The sequence below is a fragment of the Barbus barbus genome (assembly GCF_936440315.1).
Source record: "Barbus barbus genome assembly, chromosome: 47".
NCBI lineage: Eukaryota > Metazoa > Chordata > Actinopteri > Cypriniformes > Cyprinidae > Barbus > Barbus barbus.
This window is the reverse complement of record NC_136725.1, coordinates 8,504,612-8,527,597: the sequence shown is the minus strand read 5'-3', so window position 1 is coordinate 8,527,597 and position 22,986 is coordinate 8,504,612. Positions and strand designations below refer to the sequence as shown.

Here is a 22,986-nt window from a genome sequence, read left to right as displayed (position 1 = left end):
TTCTGCTTGATGGTTTCCCCCCTGATCAGTTTAGTAAGTCTCATCTATTTGTTCTACATATATTATTAATGGCAGCTAGGAAGATAAAAACTGGATGAAGGTGCGCCAACCCACTTTGACAGAATGGACACAGAGACTGAATCAGATATATATATTTGAGAAAATGACAGCGGACTTACAGCTGAAATCGAACATTTTCCAACAGACTTGGGCACTAATCGAAACATATTTGCTTGGTCTTAGAAATGTTGTGGGGGGGGCCTTTTCTTTTTTTCTTTCTTTTTATATATATTTTGCCATTACTTGTTGTACTCTGTATGGTTATGATTACTTAACCATTACTTATTTACTTATTTGTTTATCTTTTATTTATTTAATTTTTGTTAATATTTCAAGTAAATGCTATGTGTATATTATGTTTATAACAAGTTTAATAAAAACACAGTAAAAAAAAAAGAAAAGAAAAATAATTCGGAATAGTTTGTATGATTTACTTGACTTTGTTTTATGTGAACAACGTGCAAAATAATGCTACCTGCCAAGGCCAACTGTAGCATTTGCACAGTATCAGAAAAAATGTTAATTTACTGATTTTTCTTTTTCTGCTGTTGACACTGTTCTATCACTGCAAATGTTGGAAGCTAAGAAAAATGATAATTCAAACAGTTAGCAATGGTGTCAGCAGGATCATCTTGTTGAACAAGTTTATTTTGGAATAATGGCATAGCTACATACCATATAAATTAATAAATAAATGAAAATAAAAGATGGATTCTAGATTAAATTATTCTTTATTTTTGAGAAGAAAGAGATCCTGAAATGCTATGAGAGATATGAAACCAGCACAATGTTCAAGGACATTCCCGCCTTGCGGACATTTCCCGATCTTGTCACCCCCCCACCCCTCCCACTTCAATTCCTGTCTAAATTACTGTCCTGTCCTGTTAAAAAAGCCAATAAACGCCAAAATTATATCTTATATATGCCACGAAGTTGATGTGCCTGTAAAATATTAGCTGTAATGTAATGAATCGCTCTTGTCAACAGATTTCACCAGGAAGAAATCATCCAGCCACCCCCAAAAAACTTTGGCAAATTTGGGCCATAAATCAGCGCAGCCAAAAGCAAGTCAAGCTCTGTGCGTGCATCAGAGTGTTAATTCTGTCAGATAGAAATAAATAATGATTTATCACCAAGGCCTCCCAGCTTCTGCTGCCCCCTCCTTCGCTCTCTCTCTCTCTCTCTTCTCACTGGCGCGACGGGGAAGCATGACGCCGTCCCCTCGGCCCCATAAGTCACATGTGTGAGTATGTAATGGAAAGATAAGAGGGCAGCGATGCATCCAGGGAATACGTGTTCTTTTCAGGCTTCATCGACTATGTGACTGGTTTAATAAGATGGAGAAGAGGTTGATTGTGCTTGAAACACATGAGCATGGCTTGATAACACTGATTTGGGACAGGGAATATGAACTAGTTAGTATGTGACTCGAGGGAGGGATGCCACAGTTGCTGGTGTAACGCTAGAGCAAATTAGCAAATGTCTAATTTCACGGAAAGAAAATCTGAATTCTGTTTATTCTATGTTTACATGCTGTATATTCATTAAACATTTATTTACAGTACGCAACCTTTTGCACATCAATGCACAAACAGACTACGCAAATTATGATGCACTACATAGATTACTAATTATCTGTGTTTATTTTATCATCTCTATATCATCTACATAAATACATAATCGCAGATGTATTTCCAATAAACTGGAACTTTTTTCATTGGAATAAAGATATTTTGAAAAAAGGTCAGTGTCAATGTTGTCCAATGTTGTTTTGGACCCCACTGACTTTCAATGTATAGAAAAAAAAAAAAATTCATTTGTTTTTTTGTCTTTAACTGACCATAAGCAGCTCTAGAGTAACCAGAGTAAAAAGAGAAAGAGAGGGAGGAATGACAGTGGCAGTAAGACGGAGAGAGAGCGATGGGAAAACTGTCATGGTTATTCCAAACAAAGGCCTCTCACAGCTGAGACACTACAAAATGGAGATGCACACATCAGTCTGATTCCTCTTAACGTTTACAATCCCAGTTTCATCACATCACGAGGAGAGCTGCCGTTCAAATGAAAGACATCTGAACTGACAGGAAAAATGCAGAAATAATAACCTCAAGGTCTGCTTTTCAGGCTGCAAGTGTTTAGACACTTACTCATCATTTAAACCAGTTATACTATTCCCAAATAAAAAATAAATAAATCAAAGCTGGTTTAACTGGTTTCTAAATGTTGCTGGTCCTAGAAGGCTTTTGGTCACTTGCTGGAAGACCATCTTAAACCAACTGATTTAAGCATTTTTCCCTCTGTAGGAGAGTTAGGTACATTACTATTAATAAATAAACTACTTTAAATATAAAATCTAAATATTATATAGATATAGAATATTTTTTTTAATTTCTTATTGACAAGCTTTGTTTTTTTAAGTAAATTAGGGTGATGACTAAATAAACATCAAAATTACAATACATGTTAAAAATACATCTTTATTTACATTATCATGTAAAAATATAGTCTGGTTTTTGTTGTTGTTCACTGTAAAAAATGATCGTGATTTAACGGTAAAAAACTGTGAAAATGCTACGGTAAAAACCTGTTACATGGTTAACGGAAACTTCCTGTAAAATTTACAGGGAAAAACCGTAAACTGATGTTCCCAGAATTCCCTGCGTTCCATTTCAAATTCTGTTTGAATTTGACGTTTTTTCTTTGAAATAACTATGTTTCTTCTTAGTTTTTTCTTATCAGTTATGTTTATTAGGGTTGTATGTTACATCTAATGTTGTTAAATTAATGTTTATAGCATATTTCATTTTAAGGAGTCTCACCATGATGGTGTTTAGTGCTTGTATGAATGACACTGCATCTGCACCTTCTGTAAATGCTATTGTTTAAAAGTTGCTTGTGATGGGCTTTGGCTCATCATGTGACTTTCTCATCATCACCTGCATTTGGTGGTTATCAGTGTATTTCAAAAGAACAAAACAGATTTCAGTACTTTAATAGGTTGGTATATTAAGATTATATCAGTTAAAGAAATTACGGTATTTAACTGTAAATTTAAGTTAAAACCGTAAAACCTAAAACGTTGCTACTGTATTTTATACGGTAGAATTCTGGCAACCACAGCTGCCAGTATTTTACCGTGAATTTGACAGATTTTTTTTTACAGTGTTGTTTTGAATGAACTCTTTCATGTTCACCAATGCTGCATTTATTTGATTAAAAGTACAGTAAAAACAGCAATGTTGTGAAACAATTTAAAATAACTGTTTTCTTTTTAAATACATTTTAAATGTATTCCCAATAATGCCAAAGCTGATTGGAAGTTGTGATACCTTTTTCAGGATTTAATAAACACCTTTTTATTTTAAATATACATCTTTTGTAAAATCTTATGTCTTTACTGTCACTTTTGTTCAATTTAATATGCCCTTGCAAAACTATTGATCCCAAAATATTTAACGGCAGATACAACCTAGAAGGGAAAGGAGAGTTATTTTGAATTTTCGAATTATTTTGAAGTTAGTAGTGTTGCTACTTCGTTATTCCCCAATGCTATAGCTGGGTTGTGAAATTTCTCACTCAGTTTTTCTCCCTCAGTGGGAAGAGAGAAGGCCCTGTGTGAAAGCATTAGTCAAAATGTTCATCGTTAGCAAATAATGAAACAGATAATGCCATCTCCATCAGATGTTTCACATAAAAACCCAACACACACACAGACAGGGTTGCTCATTGCAGAAATGAATTATGTAACAAATAATGTACACTTGCAATTGTACTTGCAATGTCATTTTGCATTTGAAACACTATGCTGTAAATGATGCCTGTGCTAAAGGAAGATGCTGCATTGGCAATGCTCACTTACTGACGAAATGAATCCTTAACACAATAGTAGAGATAAAATATCTACAGTAAAGGCTTTAAAAGAGTCTCACAGTGACTACGCTCATGCCCGTCCCATCGGAGTTAAACTACAGTGGATTAGTCAGGCTTGTCCTGGCAGCTCTTCATTGATCCCACTGTTAATCTGACAGATAGCTGATAACCAGGCCTGCACTGCTGTAGGGGTCACATCTCCACATATATCCACAGCATAACTTCTCACAGGACTAACTACATGAATATATGTGCGTGTAGGTTATATAATATGTAGATATAACTAGGCCTGCAATTCTGCCAAAGCTCAGCAGATTTCTGCAAAATCTGAACTCCCATCATTCACATTATTCCGCCTCTTGTCTGTTTGTTTATATGTTTTTCCTCATTATAATTGCATTTTGAATAAATGTTGTTTATAAAACTAGATTTGCATACCCTGAAGGAAATACCCATGCTTGCAAGGCAGCAAAATAACAGTGTAATAGTTTTGGGTTAAATGATAGCTAGGAAAGTTAGAAATCCAAATAAGGATAGAGGGAGAGATAGAGAGATTGATATAAATATTATATACATGTATATTATGGCAGACTGGGGATCATTGACATACTTTTAGGTTTATTTTTAAACCTCAATTTCTATAGGCTACAAAAAAAAAAAGATGTATATGCGTGTGTGTGTGTGTGTGTGTGTAGATAAATAAATATTTTTTATGCAGTTCACTTGTTTGTCCAAGAGCTGAATCAAAACTGATGATACTGCAATTTTGTTTTGGAGGATAAAATTCACAAAATGTTCCTAGTTTGAAACTAAGATACACAACCACTTGTGTAACTGGACTTGTCATTCAAAACCTTCTGAAATGTAGGAGATGGGAGACATTTACTGTGTGGTGTTCTGTTTGCTAACATTAACATTAGTATTTTTTATATCTCTCATACTCTAGTTACCCATTGACCAGTGAAAGTTCAATTCTGTTGTTTTGTGTATTTCCAGTGTTGATCCTCTCAGTGTTGTGGCGTGTAAAATGAGGGTGCATTATGCAAAATCTCTTTGGTGACTACAAAAGCCCGTGCGAAGACTATAAGAATTATGGAGATATAAAAGTAATCCAAATGATTTCTCTTTAAACCAATTTGCTACAGAGGTTGTACCTGGTAGGCAGAAACGTGCTGCTAAAGCGCTTAAATGAAATCTCATTGAATTCGTAGTTGTAGCTGTAAAGGGAGCATTTACTTAATTAGCCTGTAAGAGAATAACGCTTATGGATGTAAGCGTGTGCTTGAGAGCTAGACTGAACCGGGGGAGATAATGCGATAATATGACAACGATGAAAACACAACACTTGAGATTATAGCTGTATCTGTGCCCGGCCCACATATATCCCACTCACATGATGAGAGCAAATGCACACATGAACATGCACATGATCACCCGCCTACACATAAACACGCACACAGACAAGCAACAAGCCCCTTCTGCTCCTTCTAGTACCTCTACTTTAAAGAGTACATATGCTTGGTTTCTTACTCGCATTTGACCCACATCCGGTTTCAAAGTGGAAAAAAATGCATGAAAATTTTTTCAGAGGAAACTACTTCCACTCTCCTGGCTGGGCTTTCTAGACACAGACAGAATGGGGACAGTTTAATTTGATGTATGGTGATACAATCACACCTTCTCAGCAGAGCAGAAAGAAAGGTTATGAGGAAAAATGATAACGCTTTATTTTACAAAGCCCTAATTACCACAAAATAACTACACAATTATCCTGGGGCTGCTCACCGGAGGTCACTTTGTGCTTGGAGCCATGGTGCAAAAAGAGACTACAATAATTACAATGCAAACCTGAGAAAACACCTTCGCCTCCGTCTGATAGTTACCAAATTCTCTTGAAGCAAAGCTTTTCTTCTGCTTAGCTGACATGGTGTCGCATTTGCACATTTCACAGATGCCTAAATGAAAGAGAGAGTTGGGAGGAAATATGAATTGGAGGGAGATGGTGTAATATCCGTGGCACCTGGTGCTTTTAAAAAGTGCCATTGTTTTTTTTTTTTTTTTTTTTTTTAACAGATCAGTTGCAAAATATGTACTAAAAATATAAAATTACTAAAAGATGTGGTGTATAATTTCTATGTAACTAGTATCACCAAAAATAATTGCAAAAATAATTTACAAATAATAATACATACATTTAAAAAAGCAAAAAATTATTACTGTTTTAGAACAACCTTCAAAGCCTTCCTTTTCTGCCACTGTTTTATTGTATTGTATTTTTTTTATTTTTTATTTTAGTCCATTAAACAGAATTCTCTTTGAAGCCACTAGTGGAACAGATGTTACCAACTCAGGCTCACTGGAAAAACGTGCCTGTGTAGACATTTCTGCTAAATAATATTGCATGGCTTTATGCAAGTTTTGCGACACTTTTAAAGTGAAATGTCCAGTGAGTGACACTAAAAGCTTGTTCGTTTTTTTCTGAAACAGATTCATGTAAGTCTGGCAATGTTTTATTATATGGTTGTTGTACATATCTTTGCAGTTTGGAAAGTAAATGTCCAGTGAGTGACACTAAGATTAATGCTTCATTAAAAGAAAGAAAAATGCATTTGCTGAAGAAACCCTTTACTTCTACAAGCCTTTGAGCTCTTTTATCATGTTTCATAGGAATCATACCTGATCACATTTCAAGTGCAATGCTGCACCGGGTGTGTTAACAAGCAAGTTTACTGTAAGAAAAGCCACACATACGGAGCTGGTTATGTAACACAAAAGTCAAAATGTACTAGTTTGCAAGTTGTAAACTATGGTAAAAGTGTTCTAAGATCATACCATAGTATTGTGCAAGAGACTGCATGAAAATATGTCACTGGGAATCTACAGTCTTCCCCTTTAATTATAATTTCTATAAAAAGGAATAAAAGTTTTACTGCCACTAGTTTTCAATTCAGCTTAAAACTGCAGTGAAATGTATCTATAGATATGTTTTTGTGGCAAATGCATGTTCTTCCAATAAGCCTATGTTGGATATTACACTCTTTACACTCAGTGAAGAATGGTGTCTGGGTGACATATGAAGATTAAAGTCTCTTGCCCAATGAAAATCAATCTTAACTACATTTAAATCAATGCTATCTGCTATCTGTATGGATTGTATATATTGAATAGTGTATATTCAAACTTAAAGCAAATCACAAACAGCAATAATAGTGCTTTGCTGTTATTCACACTTTTATTTATACTCTGATTGGATGGATGGATGGGTGGATGGGTGTATACTGCAATATGTAGTAGCCAGTGTGTACATGGAGCATTGTGAAATGCCATCTGAGGACAAAATGACTGCAAACTCCCAATCTCCCGGCTCACCCTGAGAGGCCTCCAACACCTCAAATCATGCAGTAATTTATTTCTGCCTTCTCTGCCTTTAACGATGGGCTTTGGTGCTTCCACATTGATCAGCCGCCACTTCTCCTCTGACTCATCCCTGGCTACTCCCCATGTTAGCATCAAAACTTAATCTGAGATCTGACATCAGCTCTCACAACCACACTTATTTAGATGTATGACCTTTCCTGAAAACAATGACCAATCAATAAGCAGCTTTGCTTCCTCAAAGTCTAATTAAAACAAGCACGGGGTGACTCAAAGGGCAGAGGGAGCTGGGAGAAACTAGCATATAATACATGACTGCTTCGTATGTACACATGACATTTACAAGAAGCATTTGTGTTGTTTGTTCTCTCTGTTTCAGAATGATCCATTCCTGAAGTTGCAGTAAAATGAACTAACTGTGATTGGTCATGCAGGTCAGATGGCCTCTTGCAGTCGAAATACAGAAGGTTCTTTGCTCGAATAAGCTGCAATGTGGATGAGGCTCGAGTTAAAAATCTGACCATGTAAAATTATAGCTTTCGATTCACTTGGATCTAGTGCTTTTAGAAGCAAAATAGAGGCAAAGTTTACAATAAACAATGTTTGTACCACTGCCGTGAGGAAAAAAAAAAAAAACATTTAAAACTAGTGGAAACTAGTGAAATTCTTCACAGCATTCATAAATAATGTCTTACTTGGATTAAGATAAACAACTCACTGAATAAACACAGATGTTTCTGTTTTGGCATGTAGTTTCTTTAGAAAAGTTTCTTTCAGGTGCAATGTGACAATTTTCCTGTGACAACCAATTTGTCTGTCCACATTTAACACAAACTGCCACACAGAAGAAATTTGAGGTTTAATATACATTTATAATGTAATATATGGCAAAAAGTCCTACTCCAGAGAAAGAGAAATATAATGTTTAATTTTAACTTCATAAATAGCCAAAATGATCAAATGTGTGAAATCTTAAATGTGATTTAAGTACAACAGGGGATCTCTTGAAAAACAATTACATGGTAAAAAAGATGTCAAAAGAATAAGAAAGCATAATTTGCTGCAATTAGATTTGTCACTCTCTGATTTTCAGATACCCTGGGTTCACTTTCAATACAAAAGCTGTCAGCAGAGCTTGAACAGAATTCTCTGGTAAATTAACACACATTACAAGTTACACTATTCTTTGTACTTGATTTGAAATTATAAACACTATGACTGCATGGATGTTTTGAAATGGATGCTGTTTTAGATTCATTTTCATTCTGCAATCTATAATGGGAGTTACCAAATAGTAAATGATAATTCTCATCAACTATACACATTATAGGTAACGCTGTAATTTTTTACACATTAAAATTCACTAATCTCCAAACAGACTCTCAGCTTGCAGTATGCAGTCACAGAAGAGAAAAACAGATTGACGAGTCTCATATCTTGCCACCGAAACTCTTCTGTTTGTTGCAGTGTCAGAATCAAAAGCCCGTGAAGGGATTTTAACAGGCTTTTCAAAGGGACACGCAATGATGAATTAGCTATGTTTAAAAATTAGTCAGAGTCGGACTCATAGGAGTGGCGCACGATGACACATTATTAAGCTGTTATGAAGCACTTGCATTGCCGAGTTTCCAGGCTGACGCTCCATCCAACTGTGTCACGGGGGGGCTGCCACATGGAGAAACCCACCGAGACCAATCATGTCAGGCAAAATGAGACTCCATCGCCTCCACGCAAAATATACTCCAGACACAGGCAGCGGCCATTGCAGCACCTTTGAATTATTAATGATCAAAGTTCAGAGCAGAGTTTGTTGGGTTGGTGATTTAGGCGGCCAAGCACAGAAAGCATCGAGCGGAGGTCTCGCACACCTGTCTGCTATTCAGCTGAAAAATGGCCGTGGTTTGACGTGCCTTTGAGAAACATTGGCACCGCGTGTAAGCTAATTTCTCCCCTTGACCCCCATTTCCTCTTCAGGCATTGGATTCTCATTTTTCTCCGAGCCATTGCATGTGGCCGTTGGGAAGCGGAGCTAAGCCTGCATTACCTCAGACAACCTCATCTGCAGACAAGCATTATTTGACATGGTCACTGAGGCATGGCTAGTTTCTTGCAGAATATTTGACTGCAACATACACAAGGGGAAAAATGAAGCACCTTCTTTTCTGGCTATAAAATGAGATTTTTTTTCAAAAACAAGAGGTAAGAAAATATGTTAAAAGGCCAATATAACTATGCTGGTAGAAAATCCCTGAAAAGCAGCATGAAAAATACATGAACACTTTTTGCTTTAATATAGATGTGACCCAAGAGCTGTAATAAAAACAAATTGCAATCCAATATGAAATAGTAATATTATTACTTATTACAATGTTCATGATGAATGGCTCTTGTGGTTTTAACCTTACAGATCAAAGGGAAAAAATACAAAGTCACATACATTGATTTTGTAAGATAAAATCACAATATGAGAAAATTGCAATTAAAGTAACTGTGAGATATAAAGCTGGATTTGAGACATATAGGCAATTTGGTTTGTTAGATATAGTCAATTGTGAGATGTAACGTCAAATTTATGAGATACTAAGTTCATGTTGTGAAATATAAACAATTAATATGTGAGATCTTAAGGCAGACTTGTGAGCTGTAAAGTCACGTTTGAGATATAAAGTCACAGATCTGATATATTACGTTGTGAAATACAAAATTACAAATGTGAGATCTGAAGTCACACATTTGTGAGATAGTCATTGTTCACACAATCACAATTTTGAGACACTAAGTTATGTGAGAAACTGTGTAAAGTCCCAATTGGCTTGAGTTGAGAAAAAAAAGACTGCAAAATATAGACAAAATGAGGTTCACTTGGATCCAGTGCTATTAGAAGCAAAATAGTGTCAATGTTTACATTAAACATGATGTTCGTACCACTGCCGTGAGAAAAAAAAAACTTGCTAAAACCATTCAAAACTAGTTGAAACTAGTGGAAAATGATAAATTCATTAATAATGTCTTACTCGAATAAACATAACTCAAAGAATGAAAAAAAGTTAACTGTCAAACCTATGAGATAGTCATTGGTGATATATAAAAGGTGCTGTGTTGCAAACAAGATATAAAGTCACAACTGTGAAATATAATTGACTTCAAGCCATTAACTTTTTTTCTCCACTCTTGAGGCAAAAGAAAAAACTTCCATAACTAACACTGATCAATTAATGTTGGACTCATAGGAGTCCAACATTAATTGGACTCCTAATTAATTGGACTCCAACATTAATTGGACTCCATAAATGTTGGACTCATAGGAGTCCACCCAAATCTGACCTCAGAAGACTACGGAGAGTAGTTGGGACTGCTGAGTGAATCATTGGTACAACCCTCCCCACTCTCCAAGAACTGTACTTATCCAGAGTGAGCAAAAGGGCTGGTAAAATCACTCTGGACCCCTCACACCCAGCACACTCCCTCTTTGAACTGTTACGTCTGGTCGACGCTACAGAGCTCTGTGCAACAGAACGACCAGACACAGGAACAGTTTCTTCCCTCAGGCAATCCATCTCATGAACACTCAACAATAAACGTGGAACATACAACTATAATACACTATCCATTCACCACACTCACTTATTTTATTTTTATTTCTCATTTCTAATTTGCAGATACTTGACCTGTACATACATAGTTGTCTATATTATATATTGTGTTTTTGCTGCTTTGTACATTGCCTATTTGGATATTTGTATATTATTCTTTTATTACCTGTGTCCTGTCCTGTTGCTGTCTTTCTGTTGCACTGTGGAGCTTCTGTCACTACAACAAATTCCTTGTATGTCTAAACATACTTGGCCAATAAAGCTCATTCTGATTCTAATGTTTAAATGGGCATGAAAGCAAGTTCATGGTGTCAGCATTCTGAACTTCAGCCTTAAGGCTTAAAAATGCTTATGCTGTGAAGCTTCAGGCCTTGTTTATGCGTGCAAATGCTAAACCATGCTTAACCAGCGATGTTGTGGAAATTCGAAACAAGATCGATAAAACAAATTATTCAGTACTTATATCATTCACACATATGCATCAGTGTGAAAACGGCCCCAATGTAAATAATTTTCTCCGAAGTGCTCACTGTCTTTCTCGAGTTCTGTACGAGTGGATGAGAACCCGCCAAGTACAACGGGAGCCCTCAGAATTAAACCCATTAGAGTGGGATATTCCCACTGACACGCAGCCTGTGGGTGCTCAAAACTGCGCATGATGAGTGCAAATCCATTTTCTAAAGTGCCAAATGGTGCAATGTCATCTGTAGGGGACAAATCCAGTCTGCCATATGCTGCGAATGAAGAACAGGCAAGCTACAACAACAGCTGGCCACTTGAAAACACAATTTTCATTGCTGCATCATGTAACTGCAGATCCGTCTAATTCAATTATCATTAAAGGCGTAAAAATATTATTCATGTACGAGTGCATGACAAGCATGTGTTTATACATCCAGCATTACGAGGCACGTTTACTCATGTAATGATATATTCGTATGAAAATAAAAGCAACTTTCTGTGTCCCAAATTTTTGCTTTCTTTGTTGCCCGTGACAGCTCTACCTCTGTAAAAATTTTGCCATTCAATGGGAACACCACAATATCAGACAGCTGTGCTACCGGCATGCCAATCAAATCATGACAATGCCAAATTAAAGGCCTTGAACTTTCCACTGCATGTTGAGGAAAAAAATCAGTTATCTTCAATGTCAGTGCAGTGCACTCAAAGACATTCTTCAAACTATTTGATAAGCACTTTTGAAAATGCATTTTCTGTTTCCAAAAAAGCATTACACCCTCTGAAGAATGCAACTGCCTTTCAAGTATTGACATCTTATTTTTATTTTCATGCCAATGTTTGTCAATAGCAATTTTCAGTGCTTGAATTTCTCTTGCCAACATAACAGGTTATGGAATCAGTTCAAACTATAAATTCAATTGCCCACAAAATGATGAAATATGCAATGTGTTATGGCAAGCTATTTAAATGCTAATTTATGAGATTAGTTAAATAAGTGTAACACCATTACATATATTTAACGCAATTAAAACATTTATCTAATTTGACATTAAACTGCTTAATTTTGCTCTGTCTTTTAAAGAAGTGTTAGAAAACAGCTCGTGTCCACGCTTTTGCCAAGCTCATGTGTATTCCGGTGTAAAAGAGAAGAACTTTCTAAATGTCAGTTTTATTTATTAATCAATCAATCACATTATTCATGATTCGTTAATCTGTCAGCATACATTCTTATGGTTATGTGAAGAATCTTTAACATCCACCAAACCTTTCCAATGCACAAAAGGTTCTTTATAGTGGAAAATTTACTTTATACTTAGAAAAAAAAAATGTCTCTTGAAAGTTTTTTATTTTATTTTTTTAACACAATTTGGTTCTGCTATGGCATTGTTCCAATTGTGAAATAAAAAGTCACAATGTAAGATGTAAAGTCGGGTTTATGAGATATAAAGTTGCAATTGTAAGGATATATGGGCCTGGTTTCATAGACATTTTGAAATTTCGATCGGATTGAAGGAGGTGGTTTATTCCTTTTCTAATACAATTGAGAATGCATGTAAACACTCGATTGAAAACCGAAACAGGACTGCGCATGTGCAGTGATGCAGAAATAGCGTAATGACGTATGATGCGCAGAACGAGCGGTTCTTCATTTTGCATAAAGTGTTGTATAAATGCATGTCCTGTCATTATAAAACTCTCTTTTCTCTCGACAACTGTTAAGTGGAGCAGGACAACCTTCCCACCAGTCCTTGTTTCGGATTCTCAGCCACAGGCAACCCATTTTGGGTGCGGGGAGGGGCATTTTTACTGCGTGATAAATATGAGCAGCACAGCACAGCGGTTTATATGTATATTTATCCAAAAATGGATAAATATTAATTCTGCTGTTAAAAACAAATAAAGAAACAGTGTAGGAGAGTGGTTATTCGCTGCACAAAAGCTTCTTTATATTGGAAAATGTTCTTCACACACACACACACACACACACACACACTCACGCACACACACACACACACACACACACATACACAAAGGTTCCTTTAAGAACTGTGAACGCAGTAGGCAGTGACGCGCCACGTGACGCACCCACTCACACCTCATGTTTGCGGCTGAATACAAATAATATTAATTTGATGGACAGCTATGCCCGTGAAAAGACTTCAGCAATCTGGTGGCGAGAAAATAAAAATAAATAAAAATGATGAAGGTAAATCCTCACTTTTAGGTACATTCATAATCCAGTGAAACTTTTTTGGCTGTTGACATTAATAATGTATTTTAATGTCCGTAATAATACTGTAATTTCACCACCACAAACACATCTAATATTCTTTCTGAGTTTCCATGTTCCCTTACGAGAATTAGCCATGGATTTACTACGCATAAAACCAAAAATCATGGTTCTTGTAGACATGGCACCCACAAATGAACCATGCTTGTGTTACTTCAAATAATAGTTTACAAAGAAGAATTAAGACAATATATATTTTTTGTGTGTGGTTATAAAAACAGACTTAAGCCAGCAACAGCCTTTAAAACAACATAAAATGCATTATATAAAAACAATGAGGCAATAATGATTGGTTAGCCTAATTAATAATTATATGGTTTCATTGAATAACACTGTTAAAATACATAATGTGATACAAAATAAACAGCTGATGTACATTGCATATCATTACAAATGCCTGCAAAGGGTGCCAAAGACCTGGTAATTGCTGCTGTTACGTTATACACTTCAAAATCTTTGATTTTTAACCACCTTTTTGTGATAGATGACACAGTCTCTATAATTTCTTCAACAAAAACATGTCGACATCATCACCCTTACAAAAATGAACCATGGTTTTATCTAGTAAAACTTCTTTTGCGTGATTTCTGAATTCTTGAGACTATAAAATCAATCAGACAACTATACTAATAAATTCATAGTCACCGGTAACTCTTTAGAGCTACAATTGTAATTTATGGTAACACTTTAGAATAGGGAACACTTATTCACTATTAACTATGACTTTTCCCTCAATAAATTCCTAAGTTGCTGCTTATTAATAGTTAGTAAGGTAGTTGTTAAGTTTAGGTATTGGGTAGGATTAGGGATGTAGAATAAAGTCATGTAGAATAAGGCATTAATATATGCTTAATTACTACTAATAAATTCTAGTAATATGCATGCTAATAAGTAACTAGTTAAGAGACCCTAAAATACAGTGTTAGCCAATTTATTTAGTTATTTACTTTTATATTTTATTAAAGTTCTACTTTAGTTTTTTTTTGTTTCTATTTTTTTGGGGGGACACAACAATACAATTCTGCTTAGGGTACCTATTTGCCCAGCAGCGGCCTTGGCTGAAACCTTTAAGAGTGTAAGTTAAAGTTTTCACCAGTAGACTCAGCAATATTTTGTCGTTCAATATACTGAAAAACTATTTTCTCATATCAGAAGCAGAAAGTCCACACACAGCCTGATTTATTGTGTTTTGCTTTGCACTGACCCTAAAGCTACCTCTAGTGTTAATGTTTCTATTAGGTTTGTTCTAGTCTTTCCAGTGATGGACTGAGACTAAAAAAAAATCTTTAGTCTGACCCATTGCAACATTTTGTCTGCTGCATTACTGTAGATTTATGTTTGTTTGGTGCATTGGGATAAGGCTGCTCATTACTGCTGGACTAGGATCAATTTCTCCTACCCAAATCCAAACCTTAGGTCTTATGGGGAAATCTGACTGTAGATCAGAAAATTGTCTTTAATTTGAAATGTTCCAATGTGCAATTCATGAAATAAAAAGATTAATTTTATTGAAACACTCAAACACCTCAGTTTATTCTTAGGATTGTGTAACTGAAGAAGATCAACATGTCGGCAGAGCAGCTGAACAATCCAGAAAAATTAATATTCAGGTTTTCACTTCAGCTGTGAAAGTTGACAGAAAAAAAGAGAACGAAACATCCCTCAACGTCTTATTTCTTTCATTAGGCTTCACACACAAATGTCAACACAGATAACGTCCTATTCCTGCAAGCTGGCTGACATTAAATGACACCGCGTGCACAGACTTTTATATTGCTTTCTCTGCAAAGTGATTTCGCAGACTGAATCCTTTCTTTTCTTGCCTGACTCGTGTACAGCTGTGGTTTCCATTATAACAGATAAATTAAAATGCAGCCAGTGTCCTGGAAGTCGGGTAGTGGAGGAAGACATGAATACGTAGTAAACGTGAGGGACTTACTCTTAGCTGTGCTGAGGCTGCATGACATTATTTGATGTCAGATCCAAACTCCCTTCAAAAATTGCCCCAGGATTCACTTTCTTTGTGTAAAGTTTGACATATGTCTAAATGTCTAATTGAAAGAAAATTATGAAGATTCATGTGAGGAGCCACTGCCTACTGATGAACAGAAAATGAGACATTAACATAAAAACTGTATGTTGAATGAAGCTGATTGAAACTTCTTATTATTTGCACACCAAAATTAGGTCATCTGTCACAAGATACAGTAGATAATTCAGCCCATGACCATGAGTGAGTTCAATATAAGACAGTTCACCCCAAATCAAATCTGTCCTCATTTATTCACACAAACCTGCATGATGTTCTTTCTTTCTTTCGTGGAACACAAAAGAAGACATTCTGAATTAAAATTTGAGTTTTTAAACACCAAAAGGGACTAAAAGCATCATAACAGTCCTCCATATGAGTCCTGTGGTATATCCCAGGACATTTTTGTGGGAGAAGTTCATGAAAACAGAATGTTTATTTTAGGTGAGCTATCACTAAATGTAACTAGTGGCATTGCCTATATAATTATGCTATATTTTCTGTAAACAGCCCTGCAACATAAAGGCAGATTTCCTTTACCTTTTCCGTCACCTTTCGAAGAACGGAATTTCCACAAAATGCTGGGTTCAGGTCGTCCGATGGCCAGACACATGAGGCTTAAGTTACTGCCCTCGTTCACTGAAACATCCGTGGATATGTTTACAATCCTGGCAGGAACTGCAAAAAAACATAATACAACACTGTAATCACACATTCGATAAAACGTCTGCCAAAAGAAATGTTGCCACTTATGTGATTAATCATCTATTAACAAAAAATGATGACATCATCAGTACCCAGAGGATGTTTTCAGTGTATTGTTATCTATTTTTCCCTATTTGATTTAATAGATGTGTAAGGCTGAACCCTGTTCACAAGCAGCAGATCCAAGTTACATTCACATTTTCTGTTTTCCCTAGAAAATTCTTATGCAAAAGTGTTGCAACGATTTTCCAGGACATGTCGTTATTTATATTTTATTAGGTTGTATGATTTTATAAGGAAAAACAAACATGATACAAGCAGTGTACAAAGCAAAAGAAAAACAGTTTTTATAAAAATATAGATCTCATATTCAGATTGTTGTGACTTTGTTGTGACAGCTTGGAAGATTATGAAATGCACTACTGTAGTATAAAACAGTAAAACCAGTAATATTGTGAAATAACTGTTTTCTGTTTTTATATCTGCTAAAATATCATTTATTCCTGTGGTTTTCATCAGTCATTACTCCAGTCTTCAGTGTCACATGATCTTTCAGAAATAATTATAATATGCTCAAGAAACATGTCCCATTTCAACAAAATCTCTGCTGTTTAATATTTCTTGTGGGCACATTTTTAGGATTCTTTGATGAATAGTAATTCAAACATAAAACAGCATAAAATAATAATACAATTATAAATGTTTTTACTGTCACATTTAGCTGATTTAATGCATAAAATTATACATTCTTTAAAAAAAGTGTTTATATACATAATTTATAGTTCTATATTTTACATTCTCTAATCAATAGAGACTGGTGTATGAACCATGATTCTAATTTGAATACTGTAATCTAGAATCCAAGGTCTGTTCTTTATAACACTTCTGACCACATTTTAATTAGGTGGTTATCCCCTAACAGTGAATTTGTTCTAAATTGTAACCCTTGAGTTTTGAAATCCTTCCAATTATAGAACCATACAGTGATTGAACTGATTGTACATCAATCAAATGATTCTTTAGGTTTTGTAGATAAATCTACATTCAGTCGATTAGTATTACACACATTATTTTTTGATTGACGTGATGAGATGAGCAGGTCATGCTCTGTTAACGTAATGTTGTTTATAAATTGACTGAAACTGGAAATGGTACCCAGACAGTCTGTCAGTTTTCTTGACTGTGTTCCATGTTTCATTCTGAATAAACCAAGCAGCCAGTATCTCAGAGATATTATTTAGTTGGCGTCCTATCGGCCCTGCCTCATATGGGAGTCTGCTATCTAGGTTGAAAAAGTAAATATTTTATGGTAAATTCTGTTTACTGAAGTGTTAGTGAGTCATCCAAGCAGGCACAAGAATTTTCTTAAGGGACATCACTCACTCACACACACACACAGGTACACCATCATGCACAAACACACTCCAATATGACTGAATAATTGATCTGCAAAAGAAGTCTGGACTGCAAGCCAAAAAACAGCTGCTAATACAGATACCGAGGTCAGAGTCTTCCAACTTTCTGCAATTTGACTGCTGATTCGCTCACGTGCCGTTAAATATTTAGCATATTAATGGCAATGATTCAGACAAATGTGTAATGGAAACCATAAATTAATTGTTTCAAATAAATCCAGTTATCCACGTAAGCCACCAGTGTATGACAATATTGTGTCTTATCTATCAAATCATAACAGCAGGGGGAAAGTCCTGATGGGACTAATTAAATTTTTACTCCAGAACAATCATTTTCTGTCTGTAATAAAATTGAAAATACTTCAAAAGTTTCACGAGTTATAGCTTAAGTGAGTCTGTGTGTGTGGTTGATCCAATGAAATTGGCCAAAATGAATTAAAATATAATTCAAAAGGGCATAAAAATGTATATTTTGTGTCTCTAATAGGGTTATTAACTTGTATAACTGAAACTATAAAAAGTTTATTACTTGAAATAAAATAAAGTTTAACTGAACTAAAATAAAAAAATTATATATATATATATATGTATACAAATTTACTAAAACAGAAAATTTAACAATAAAAAGGGATTCACACTATTAATATACATTATAACTATAATAGTATCTCAGTAATACTCAAATACCAGTGATCTCTGAATATACTGTATTTGTCCTTATTTAAAAAGTATTTAAATACTACATATTTGAATTATATATGTATTTATATATTTTAAATAACTAATCTAAGATGAATAATAATAACAATTATTATTATTAAATAATTATTATTTGTGGTTTTCTTTTCTATGGATTTTTTATTTTTGGAGGGCACAAATTCTGATCACATATTAAGTAACCCATTTCTGCTCATTTGTTTTGCACTTTTATGTATCCATGCAAGCATAAATAACTAAAATAAAATAATAATAAAAAACACTTAATAATTGTAAATACTAATTATTTAACTTAATTTGTAAATATTTACTGGAATGAAGAATAAAAATCAAGAATAAAAAAAATTATCCCAAAAAAACAAACTACATTTTTCTCAAAAAAACCTTCACATTCACATAACATCACAAGCAGAACGCAAACAGGGATTCATTTTGACTTGAGGAAAAGGCTAAAAAAAAAAAGTAATCAGTGTGGCTACGTTTGGTTATTAACCGCAAAAACTGGCATGTGTTTATACATACAGTGAGGGTAAATGCAGTAACTGTACCTCAGCTGTATTCCAGAGAGCACAATCACAGCAAAAGATGTGTACGAAAGCCCTTTGCTTCTTTCTGGTGAATATTTCATCCTGTGACGAGCACTTTCTTTGAGTCGCTGTGCTTTTCACCATCCCACATTCCCTGTGTTCTCACCACTTCCCTCCCTTACATCAAAGGTATTGTTTCATCCCTGTATCTCAATCTATAATTGATGGCTTCGGCTTTCTAACCATGAATCCCAAATTCAGGCCACTGTTTCAAACAGACCGGTTTGAGCTCCTCAAAACAGAGAGAGGAAAGAGTTCAGAGCATGAACAGGCAGAATGACTATGCTAACATTTTCCAAAGAGACACGCAAGTCCAGTTATGTAACTCAGGTTACCTCTGCTCAAGAGCGTGCGTGTTTGTGGTAAACTGCTGAAAATGGATCCATCACTCTCAGCCAATGATAAGCCTCAACCATCCTCAAGTTCATGATGAAGTATCTTTCTGTCTACCTACCCAAATTCCCACCATCTCTGAGCAATATCTGTATTTTTAATTGGACATGTGCTGGGTTAAAATAACTGCAGAAGGCAGAAAACCCACAGAAATCAGTGGGAGAAAAACTCATTCATGAGCTGCCTCTGGTGATATAGCTGCTGCTAATGTTTCACCCAGGCAAATTGCACTGGCTTCATCTCTACATTTATATTCTCATAACCCTACTGAATCTTTCCAATGGCTCATTACTGCTCTTTAAAATGAGGGAAAAAAAGATCTGCCTCCTGATGCAATGGTGGAAACTGAAGCATACTATATAGAAAACTGCAACAAGGGACTGGAAAAGCAGCAGCCATAAAATATGGCAACAAGGGAATGTTGAGTTAAAGACAAAAATGTAACCACTATAAATTTTGTACTGAACTTCCTCTAAGATCTCTTAAAGGATAAAGACTGGCAGCAATCAATTTCCATATGGCTTCCTATTCCGAAATGACAAGGCCCATATCCTTGGAGAATCCATTGGTCAAAAATGTGTCCATCATCAAATCACAAAATGTATTGGAATCATTTTTTTACATCCACCACTATGGAGTGACAGCGTCAATCATTGTAGACTATGCTGTAAAACTACAGCAATGAAAATACCACCAAAAGCCTGCGCCTCAATGTCTAAAAGATTGCAATGTCAAACCGCTGACGCCTGTGGGTTTTACGTATTGTCAGGAATGTTTCAAAGCATTTAGCATATCATTCACCTTGTATGCGGAAAGCTTTTAATAGATCTCTCAGGAAAAGGCAAGACATTCAGAGAAGCCTGTAATTTTGTAAAAGAAAACCAAAATGTCTTTTAAATGCTCCATTAAAAAGTCCATTAAGAAAAAAACCCTGTAAATCACATTTAGACCAATATGCACTACATATTATATGACTACTCTGCCTGCATGGATTTATTTATTATTTTGTAATATTACTGGTTTGTTCTTAGCCCAATGGGGAAATCAAACAACTAGGGTGTTTTCACATAACACATGCTGAGTGAACATTATGGTGTGTTTTGTGCAGTGATTGCCTCTTGACTCCTTTCTAATAACAATACTAATGAGTCATATTGTGCCATCAGAGCAAGCTACAGGTCTCAGAAAAGAGCAGCTCGTTTAGCCGCTTTCAGTTATTACAGTTGTGGAGAAAAGCAATCACCCCACTGCAATCCCATCTCTATCACATCTATCTGGCACTGCTGCGGCTGAAATAGCTCAAAACATTAACAATGGCACCGTTTCAAGGTTGATAAAAAGCAGGATTAATTGTCCCTTATTATCCACAGTTATTCATTAGACAGGTGGATTGTTACAGACATAAAGTTTGGTCCAGTTTGCAGCATATTGTGGCCCTGAACCACCTGCTTAGACAGGAAAGGTCTGAGCAATCACAGCTCATTCCACAATGCAACTCATTTAAAACTATCAGTGAATAAAATACAATACTACTGATTCATACAAACATCTGAGACTCGCTGTAGAAAAAAAAACAGAACTTGTGAAAAGACAGGACTAAATTTGTGAAATTTTCTGCTCTTCAAACACAAATAGTATATGATAAGAAGAAAAATAAGCTAATAATAATAATAATAAAAAGCTAATAACAACAATAATAATAACAAATTAATTATTATAACGCCATTTAATTATTATAAATATTTGGGCTGACACATATCAGAAAACATTAAACATTTACAATAATATTATTATTATCATTATTATTAATTAAATATTATAAGGACATAATTATTATAAATGACTTGGACTAGCACATGTTAGAAAACAATTAAACATTATTATTATTATTATTTGTAAGTAAGTAATAATCTCAAATTTTGTCTCAAATTTATCCCCTTTAGAGATCTCAACAATGTTTAAAATACTAAAATCAAGTCTGCAACAAAGATTATAACTTCTTATAAACTTGTCTCTTGGAATTCGGACACGACTAATTTCAATATTCAGACAAAAAAATCTGAGACCTAAACATAAATCTGATCTCTGAAGTTTCATTTGCTATGCTGTAAATCAGTGCTTCTCAAAGTCTGGACGCGGAGGGAATTCAATCCGGACCCGCTTCTATTTCATATTTCAAGAACACTAATTATATTTCCTACTTTGATAAACGCACGTTAAACTTGTAAATCATTTGTTTATTTATTCTTATTTTTTTATGTCTTTTGGAGAAGGTCCGAAATTGCAGGCGAGATATTGAAACTTTTCCTTCATGACATTTGTTGTCATCATGACATCTAGTCGGCGTATGACGTTTGACGTAATCGGGCGACATTTCACCGCTAATATTTTAATTTTTTTGTTTTGTTTTGCTATCACTTATATTATGGCAATTTGTCTTATAGTAGTGCCCAGTGTATACATTTATTTGTGGCGGCTTGTCACAATATCAAAACTGACCGCTACAAATAGATTTTCCAAAAGGCTTATACTTCGTTGAATAAACTGAGCACTGCGCGTTTCAAAAATAAAATGCTGCGCGGGTGTTTTTATATGAATGTATCTTTTAAAAGAACCGTCCGTTTTCTTCAGAAAAGCTTTGATGTCAATTTTCATTTGGTCTTTCCTGTAATGGCTGATAAAGTAGCGCTTATTTGATTACAGTCGTTACCGGGGAAACAGCTATATATCACGCTCCAACAGCGCCTCCTGCTGGCAGAGAATCAACTTGCATTTGCTAGTCTGCGGGAAACACTGGTGTCTGTCAGCAAACATAAACAAAAAAGCATGCTTCAGAACTGTTTTGAGAAGGTGCTTAAGTTTTGAGCCATGTATTATTACTATGAATTAGGCTACTACTACTATTATTACTATCTTGTGCCCTGCAATAACCATTTACGCAAACTCTCTTTTGATATAAAGGGAAAAAAAGAGAAAATCGGCCCAAAAAATCAGCATCATATATCGGCCATAGGCTGCCCTGATTTCTAAATATCGGCATTGGCCAGAGAAAAAACATTATAGGTCGACTTCTACTGATGACACTTAAATTAATTGTTTTGCCACTTTTGCACTTGTTATTAAAGTATTTTGAATGCAAAGGGAACCTTTTTTTTTTTTAAATGAGTGTTTATTTGTTATGTATGTTTATTAAAAACACGTTTTGTAATAACCAATTGTTCCGGACCTTTGACACTGATGAAAATTCAGATTTGGACCTTTGAATGTAGACTTTGAGAACCCCTGCTGTAAATGATTCTTGTAGCTAATGTTTAAAGACGTGAACATATGCAGATGCAGATTCTAATACCAAGCCTCCACAGTGCTATTTTAGCTATGATAGCGGAACATTTCGAAATGTGCTATTTCCTGCCTCATGTGTCCGAACTCCCACAAACCTGTATTTTCAATTGGCCTCGCAGAGGGTTGAAATAACTGAAGCAGAAGGCAG

General features: G+C 35.2%; 1 protein-coding gene across 2 annotated transcripts in view; it reads right to left on the bottom strand.

Moving 5' to 3' along the window:
• LOC306865432 (opioid-binding protein/cell adhesion molecule-like) overlaps positions 1–22,986 on the bottom strand; it is a 154,954-nt gene that overhangs the window by 11,156 nt on the left and 120,812 nt on the right. For both annotated transcript variants that reach the window (XM_079410027.1, XM_079410026.1), the window contains one exon: positions 16,220–16,357. In XM_079410027.1, the coding sequence (XP_079266153.1) occupies positions 16,220–16,357 (138 nt within the window). The remainder of the gene's footprint in view (positions 1–16,219; positions 16,358–22,986) is intronic.